Source organism: Sus scrofa, chromosome 15 (genome assembly GCF_000003025.6).
Source record: "Sus scrofa isolate TJ Tabasco breed Duroc chromosome 15, Sscrofa11.1, whole genome shotgun sequence".
NCBI lineage: Eukaryota > Metazoa > Chordata > Mammalia > Artiodactyla > Suidae > Sus > Sus scrofa.
In genome coordinates this window covers 139309770-139318538 of record NC_010457.5, presented here as the reverse complement: position 1 = coordinate 139318538, position 8769 = coordinate 139309770, and the positions used below count along the sequence as shown (strand labels likewise).

At 58.2% G+C, this 8769-nt stretch overlaps 1 protein-coding gene across 1 annotated transcript; it reads right to left on the bottom strand.

Annotated features, from left to right (window-relative positions):
• LOC106506442 lies at positions 372 to 3479 on the bottom strand. The gene is made up of 3 exons (XM_021075831.1): positions 3086 to 3479; positions 2548 to 2607; positions 372 to 1558 (listed from the first exon to the last, which is right to left on the bottom strand). The coding sequence occupies exon 3, from the start codon at positions 1515 to 1517 to the stop codon at positions 615 to 617; it is 903 nt and encodes a 300-aa protein (XP_020931490.1). The 5' UTR covers positions 1518 to 1558; positions 2548 to 2607; positions 3086 to 3479; the 3' UTR covers positions 372 to 614.

The following is an 8769-nucleotide window of genomic DNA, read 5'->3' as shown; positions in this document are numbered from 1 at the left end:
CTGACTTTTACTTCGTATACCGCTGAATGATTTTACTTCTTAAAATGTTCAATAAAATGAGAACGACAAATCATCCATATTTTCATTTCCCTCCTTTGAAGGAGTCCAGTTATTCCCCAGGGTTACGTGCAGAGGCAAAGCAGGGGACCATCCATCTTCCACGTTGTTGACTGTGTTTACTGAGGTCCTACTGCGTGCCCATCCCAAAGTGGGGTGCCAGGGACACCATCCTCAATAGCCGAGACGCAGCCAGGATACACACATGCTCTGGAAGGCGCTCCAGACAGCCCCCCAGGATCTTGCCCTCCTCTCGTAATAATTTCACGATGTCGCCCACACAGCAGAAACTCAGTAAACACCGAGTCCCCGTTTTACAGATTTATTTATTCTTCATTTACTTATTTATTTAGCAAACATTTATTGAACACCTACCATGTGCTGAGCTATGTCTGCAGAGCAGACAAACACATGGCCAAAGCTGCGGTGCTGCGGGACCACTGAGGAGGGGTCTGGGAGGTCCCCACGGAGGAGGTGCTGAGCTGTACGGACGGGAAGGACCCAGCCAGCCAAGGTGGAGGAGCACAACAGGCAGAGGGAACAGAGGGTGCAAAGGCTCAGAGGCCGGTGTGACAGAGCAGGACATCCGTGGAGATACATGTGGTGTGACACCGGAGGGGCCCATGAAGGCCATGTCGCGAGGATGTCAGGTCCCCAGGTGGACTTTTATCCTGACCGCCTGGGAGGCACAGGGAGAGAGCCACCCAGAAGGAAAACTGCCCGAAGGAGGGGCCCCCGCCCTGAACACGGCCTCTTCCTCCTCTTGTGAGAACGCGGGGAGGGGACCGCAGACCGTGGTCCAGGCGGGAGAGGTCGGTCCGGAAGTCAAGGATGGCTGGGGCCCCTCCGAGGTCCAGTGGCCGCAGGTCACTGTGTGTGACCTGGGCCGCTGCGGGGAGAGGTCCCTGGGGAAACCAGTTTTCCGCTTCCCATCCGCTAGGGTGGTAGAACCAAAGGTCAGACAGGCCCGCGGGCAGGGGCGTAAACCCGCACCCAGCGGGCAGGTCGCTGAGAGCTCCGGAAACACTCGCCGCGGTTACCACGTGACCCAGACGCTCGCCTCCGGTACCGGCCCACGAGCAAGGCAGACAGACGTCCCCGTGAAAACCTGTTCCTGTGTATTTACGGGGCCCCATGCACAACAGCCGAAAGGTAGGAAAAGCCAAATGCCGTCGACCGAGGAGCAGGCAACCACTGTGGTCACCCCCACAAGGGAGTGTGTTGGGCCATAAGCAAGGAGTAAAGTACTGATTCCCGCTACAAAGGGCACGAGCCTGAAAAACGCCCGCAGCGAAGGAAGCCCCGGCGCAGCGGACACACGCTCTGGGACGTCCTTTGTACGAAACGTTCAGGACAGGGAAATCTGTGGGCACAAAACAGACTGGCCATTTCTTAGGGTTGGGTGGGGACCGGGGAATGGGTGGTGACAGCTGGAAGGCGCAGGTTTCTTCCGAGGTCATGAAAATGTCCTGAAGTTGACTGCGGTGCTGCTGGCGCACGTCTGCGAATGGACCAAAACCCACCTAACTGAACACTCGGTAAGCTAGCGAGTTATGCGGTTGTGGTTAGCGATACACCTGCTAAAGAGGGAAAACATAATCGTTTTACCCACATCCAGGCAAAGGGCAGGTTGCCAGGGCCGATGGGCAGCTGGGTGAGGAGGTAACACGGGCTTCTGCCTTCATTTCTTCATTTCACCCCCACTGGGCAGAGGGCGGGGGCGGGGGTGGGCTAGTTTGAGAAACCGAGGCCTGGCCCTGGCCCCCTGTGGCTCTCCCTGGGGGTGGGTATCGGGGCCTGGCCCTGGCTGTCCACACAGAGCTAGTCCTGCTTCCCACACTCTCATCAGAACCAGTGATGGCAGGTGGTTCAGCCCGGACGCAAAATGGCACTGGCCTGTGGCTATCTTTCCATAAAATCACGCTGATACGGTTCTTCTAGAATTAAGAAAGAAATCCTGAAAAATACCATTTTTTTTTCCTTAGACATTCAACCCAAATGTGGATTCAGTTTAAGGAAAAGAGGAATGGGTCTCTGGGCTGCCAGGGGTGCATGAAGAAAGCGGCCTTGGCCAGAAGGAGTTGGGAATCTCTTAGACTTGGTGTGCAAAGGGACGCCGGAGGCCTGGCCACCTGACCTTCTCTGGAATGCCTTTCAGGGAGACCAGACTTCCTGGCAGAGGCAGAAAGTTCTAGGGCAAAGGCAGGTGGAAGGAGGAGGAGGGGGCAGGGCGCTCTGAGAGGTACCTACTTCTCATTCAATCAGCTTAACAGTCACACCTCGGCCAAGTTCAGTCATTGAAAGAAAGAATGAATGAAAGTCCTTCCTATTTTATGGGAAAGAAACAGACTCAGAGAGGATTGGACATTTTGTGGTTATCGTAGGGTGAAAAAAGGCCTTTGAACCAGGCTGTCTGGCTCCAAACCACGCCCCACCTCCCCCCACCCCGCTGAGACCAGAAGCCACAAGGCTGGGTGCATGCAGACTCACCTGGAAGCGAGGGCACTTTCCCTGGAGCCCAGGTCTGCCTGGCAACACTGTTTCACTTTTCTAGGATTAAAAAAAAAAAAACAGGAGTTCCTGTTGTGGTGCAGTGGTTAACGAATCCGACTAGGAACCATGAGGTTGTGGGTTCGATCCCTGGCCTTGCTCAGTGGGTTAAGGATCCGGCGTTGCCGTGAGCTGTGGTGTGGGTCGCAGATGCAGCTCGGATCCTGTGTTGCTGTGGCTCTGGCATAGGCCGGTGGCTACAGCTCTGATTGGACCCCTAGCCTGGGAACCTCCATATGCCGTGGGAGCGGCCCAACAAATGGCAAAAAGACAAAAACAAAACAAAACAAAAAAAACCAAACCTAAAGAACGTCTGCCCTAATTTGTGTGTTTTGTTGGGGTAGGGATTTATTCCATTTTTCTCCCTTCTCCCTGGGTTCCCAGCCCGCGGAGCTGGATGTAGCCTCGGGCTGGTGGGTTAATGTCACCGGGGCTCAGAAGCAGGACAGAGAGGAAAAGCCAGTGCAAACATTCCTACCTGGGCTGGGGTCCCGGAAGAGCCTGTGCTTCTTCTCGCACCTCAGTATTTGTGTCGTAGAGGAAACTGCTGGTTATCTTGACCGTGCGGCTTTGGTCTGGAGCCCCAGACTCAACGTCGATGTCCACCTGAAGACGCTGGGAAGTGAAACGAACCACAAACCTTTCAAAGGTACAGATTTTTGACAGAACAGGGTAGAGGTGAGCACGCAGAGGGTCTGGAAGCACAGCTATGCCAGGAACCACACAGACGGCCAATGCGATTTAGCGTCCTGCTGGGGCCCTTGCCCTCAGATGAAAGATCATAGCACCTGTGCTCCCCACCACGCCGGCAATGCTGGGATCTCAGAGACCTCACCAAGCTGCAGCCTCAGAAAGACCCGGGCAGAGAACACGAATGCCTCTCCGCCCTGCAGCCTGTGCCTGTGCCAGACATCACTCATCAACCCAGGGCATCACCAATCAATTCCAGTTCTGAAAATGCTGCCTCCACTCAGCACTCCTGGTAGCCCTGGGCTGGTAAAAACAGGCTGGGATCCTTCTTAGCTCTGGCTCTGGAACAAGGCAAAGTCATGAGCCCTTTTCCTGGGGACGTCTTTCAGGGCCTTGGCCAGCACCCATCACCTGCAATCCAAACCCCACAGTCCTGGGGGCCCCCCAAGGACTCAGCAGACCCGTGCCACCCACGGCTCTATGGGGGTGTCACCGGGGCGGGTAGGAAGGTGACAAACAAGCTGGTGTTCTCCCTTTCTGGACAGACCCAGTGCCTCCCCTCCCCCTCGCCCGCGCTCCTCCCCTCCCCATAGGCCAGGATGGCTGCGCTGGGGGCACCCTTCTGGGCACAGCCCCACCCCTCCTGGCCCCCGCAGCCCTGGGGCCGATCGGCTGTGCGAAAAGGAGGAGGGTCTGGTGTGCTCCTCCCCTGAGGTCGGCCTGCGGGTGGGAGGCAGCAGGACAGGAGTTCCTGGCCCCTCTTCCACTGCCTGGTCCAGCTCAGCAGTGGGGGCAGGGGGGTCTCCCTGAAGCCTTCCTGCCCCTCCCACGATGGTCGGCCCTGCACAGGGGCTGCTGGCATCTCTCCTCTGAAGTCTCTTTTATTTCCAGGATCATACGCTGTCCTGCAGCATCTCCTGTGTTCTCAACATCTAGCGGGCTCTTCAGACGGTGATGACGCCTCGTGGGAATTCTGACCCCTTTCTGAGGTCCTGAGCCGCCCGAGTCTGTCCAGGAATAGCCGCCCCCAGCCGCAGAGTCGGGTTGTGAGGAGCTGCGGCCAGGACCCTGCCCTCGTCCGCACCGTCTCGTGACAGGAGGAGCAAACCCCTGATGCGTGGGCGGCCGTCCAGACGAGTCAGGCTGCACCGACGTCCTGGCTGTCCCCGGCCTGCTGTGCTGGGCCCTCCCTGCCTGTCCTTCAGAGCTCCTCACCCAGGGCAGCTGCTCCAGGCTCCTGCCAGGGGACAGTGCTGATCGCGTGAAGGGCAGGGCGGCGTCCTGGCGGAGGTGACCCAGCCTCTCTGGTGAAGGGCCTCAGCCAGCAGGGGCTCAGGGTGTCTGGCCTCCAGGCTGAGAGTCCCAGAGATGGCCAGGAAATCATGTGGCCTGAATGTGTTCATGCACCAAGGCTGCGTCCCAAGAATGACGGTATTTGCAGGAGTGGCTTTTGAGAGGTGACTGTGGTTAGATGAGGCCATGGGAGAGGCGTGACAGGATTAGTGTCCTTATGAGAACTTCTGTCTCGTCCTCTCTCTGTCTCCACCTCGTGAGGACGTGGTGAGAAGGCAGCTGTCTGCAAGCCAGGAGCTGAATTTGCAGGCACCCCGAGCCTGGGCGTCCAGCCTCCTGGGCATGAGACTTAAGTGTCTGTGTTTAAGCCCCAGCCCGAGACACGCAGTCGTGGCAGCTGGAGAGAGCTGAACAGACAAAGCCAGCCTTGTGGTTGGGGTGGCTCTGCAAGGGTGGGTGGGGCCCAGAGAAGCCCGGTTGGCTCCTGGAGAGAAAGCCACTTGCCTCTTTGCTGAGGGACCCACTGGAGATAGCCACCACAGCCACCGTCCTGGGGCTGGGACCTGGAGCCCGCAGGAGCAGGGCGTGGCGACAGGGTGTCTGTCCCTGGCAGGGCAGCATGGAGCGAGGCTACAGCGTGGAAGCTGCTTGTGGCCGCCGTCCGGCCCTGCAGGCCCTCGGGGCCACGCCCAGGACACCCGTCCCTTCAGACCTCCTGTTTGTAGCTGGACGTGGACCGCAGGGCAGAGCTGTCCCCTGGCCTCCTCCTGGTCCCCGCCCCACCTGGGCCCTGTCCTTGCCGGGTGGGGCTGTCATCTGGAGCCTCCATCTCGGCCGGACACCCCAGCCTCCCAGCATCTTGCCTCTCCACGTCCTCTTCTGCCCGACCCCCGGCCTCTGCCTTTCCGTCGGCCGGGGCTCCCCTGAACCTCTAGGCTGCCAACTCGCCCTCCCCCCTGAGAACATACGTGCCTGGCCCTGGAGCCCCTCTGCCCCACCCTTCCCCGACACGGCCCCCCTCTCTCCACCCCCCGCCCCCGCAGTCTTCCCTCGGGCCTTGCCTCCCAGAGGGAGCAGGACACTGGCTCCCTCTGTAATTAGAGAAGACCCAGCTGGCCACAGCCCCCCAACCTGAGGAGGGCATGTGTGTGTTTCCGAGCGCCCCCCACCCCTCTGTGGCATCACCGTGAGGGGCACAGTGTCCCCAGCAGGGCGGTTCCCTCATGGCCCCCGTCACAGGGCCTGGCCACTGACAGCCCGCGCTGTGGCCACCTTGAGTCCTCAGCGGAGAGGCGACCGTCCCCCCGCCCCCACTGGGTACATCCCTGCACTTCCCGCCCTCACCCCCGGGGACCCCACCCATAACATTGCCCCCGTGACCCTCCTCCTGAAGGGGGGGCCCGGGTGTGTGGAGGGGTGGCTGGCCGGGGACAGCACGATTCTGCTGAACGGGGACACCAGCCATGGGCTGTGCTGGGAGGCGGCAGGGACCTTGGCCTCCTGAAGCCCAGGTAGCAGGTCCCTGGGAACAAGGGGCAGCCGCCTGGATCACCGCCTTGGCCGAGCACCACTGGGATGGCGTGAAGTAGAGACAGGAAGTAGGAATCAGGGTGCTTGGCCTCACGTGAAAGAGAAATGTGTGTTCACACGCGAGCACCCCGTTCTGGGAGCAGGCATCGTGATGGAACGAGTGGGGGGACCCAGGGGACACGGGGCTGAGCCGTGACCGCCCCCACCCACGTGGTGGGGAGGTAGGGCGTGTGTCAGACGGCTCTCTAGCGCCTGGAAGCTTGTCACCCCGTGCTTGTCAGGGAGCAAGTCCAGTGAAGAGGGGTGATATTCTGAGTGATGCTCAGCCTTCTGGGAGCACAAGGGCCAGTGACGGATTTCAGGCTTTCGTGCGTGTGTTATGATTCTTAAGTGGTGTTTTCCACCTGCTGGCCTCGGGCTGGGTCTGCTCGCTCCCCACTGCTCCCTGGCCCTGGTCAGTTGCCTCACCGCCCAGAGCCACAGCCCGTCCAGCTGCGTGTTTAGTCCTCAGCCTGGGGCTGGGGTGGCAGGATGGTGGGGTCTGCGGGGCTCTGGAGTCTCCAGGAGGAAGGGCCGTGGAGCGTTCCTGCACCTGCCCGCCGTGCAATGCCCAGTGTGTGGAGCAGTTTTCCCGCAGCTGTGCCCAGGGAGCCAGCTGGAGCCAGGCACTGTGGGGGACGAGCGGGTCCCTCTGAGCTGGCCGGGCGAGGATGGAGCGCCTGCACAGGTAGAGGAGGGGCAGGGTCGGGCAAAGAGGGCAGAAGAGACCTGCTGAGCACCTTGCTGGGCAGGGATCAGGCGCTGGCTCGAGGCGCCACTCCTGGAAGAACAGTACCTGGAAATGCCGACAAGAGCTGGGCATCCGGGTGGGGCGTCCACGGTCCCCTTCCCAGGACTCACCCCTTCCTCTAGGGCGAACATCCTCCGGGACCCCTGCTGGGCCCCTCGATCCACCCGCCTCTCCTTTCTCTGAACGCCAGACCCACAGGCCCTCCCGGACCGCACGGTGTGCCTGTCCTGGAACCCTCTGCCATGCAGAAGGCCACCAGCAGCCTCCACGCTCTGCTGGAGCAGGCCCGGTCTCCTGGGCCATGTGTCCAGGGGCGGGGGCTGGAGGGCTGCAGAAGGACGTTTCCCGGAAGGTTGCTGATGTCGCCGACAGCTGGTCCCCCACAGCTGATTCCTTTTGGGAGGGAAATGGAAGGGACCCTTAAGCAGCGGGAGGCCTTTCTATTGTGAGCCAGCTTGTGATTCCTTGGCTCTGTGGGGTCTGTCAGGAGCTTCAGGGTGGCAGGAGTAGCCCAGCTCACACACGGGGATGCCGGCCCAGGGGGACACAGCAACTTAGGGGCCCCACAAATATCTTTCAACCAGTAGATAAGCTTCCTCCTTCCTCTGGGCCCCGAGGACGCGGGCTGAGTCTTGAGTAGCCCCAGAGCTGGGTGTGGGCTGCCCTGTCCGTGGGACGCTGTCCAAGGCAGCTGCAACTTGGGGTGCAGGATGGAGAAGCCTGGCTCCTGACTGCAGCAGTGCTGAGCTGCCACCTCCAGGGGGCGCCCTGCAGGCAGCCCTTCTGGCAGGTGCAGGGACTGCAGGCCACCTGACGGACAAAAGCAGATTTCGGCCCCCACTGTCTTGCATGCCCTGCTCAGAGGCCAGGGAACAGAGGGGCGGGAACCCTAGGAGCTTGATCCACACACTGGCTGGGCGGCTGGGATGGCTCAGAGAAGGAGGGAGGAGCGCTGGCCAGGCCAGGCATCCTGCCACGGGTGGAGGGGGCAGGGGGGTCGATCGCAATTTGGGTACAGCAATAAGCGTTGCTTTCTTTTGCAGTTCCAGGCTGTGGATGCCTGGAACATAAACATATATATGTATGCATAAATTATGCATGTAAATTACATCTCATATTATGTAACAATTGGTTGTGAATTATACATACAGAACTTATATATAAATTATACACCACATTTATATATAAATACAGAAAGTGTTTTGTCCATATTTATGCTTCATGTATTAATATATTAATATACTCCTACGGCTTTTCTGCTTTCTATTTTTACTTAATAATTCATGTTGCAGTTCTCTCCATACAGGGCATACAGATTTATCGAATCCTTGTAGATGGCTACATAGCTGGCCTTTGTGAGGTGGCCTATGATTTATTCATCCACTCTGCTTTGATGGGTATTTGGTTCACGTCCAGTTTTTCACTATTGTACGGAGTGCTGCAACAAACCCACGCTTTTCTCCTTTTATCTATTAATGTGGGAAATTAATAGATTTCTTAGCATTGAACCAACCTTGCATTCTCAGAGTGAATAACACAGGTGTGTGTTTTTCAATTCACCCATAAATTCTGCTGCCTAATATTTTGTGTATGATGGTTATATGAAAAGTCTACAGTTTTTCTGCAATGCGCCTAATGGCTTTTAGCAGGGTGTTATGCTGGATATGCAAAAAAGTGGTTTATGTATTTTACTAATTTTTTCAAAGAGTGAGCGCCTAGGTCTAGTTATCAATTCTTTTTTTTTTTTTTGTCTTTTTGCTTTTTCTAGGGTCACTTCCTGCGGCACATGGAGGTCCCAGGCTAGGGGTCTAATCGGAGCTGTAGCACCGGCCTACACCACAGCCACAGCAACGCAGGAT

Coding starts and splice junctions, on each gene's coding strand:
- LOC106506442 (XM_021075831.1), bottom strand. CDS start 1,517: ATGACCTCGGAAGAAACCTGCGCCTTCCAGCTGTCACCACCCATTCCC.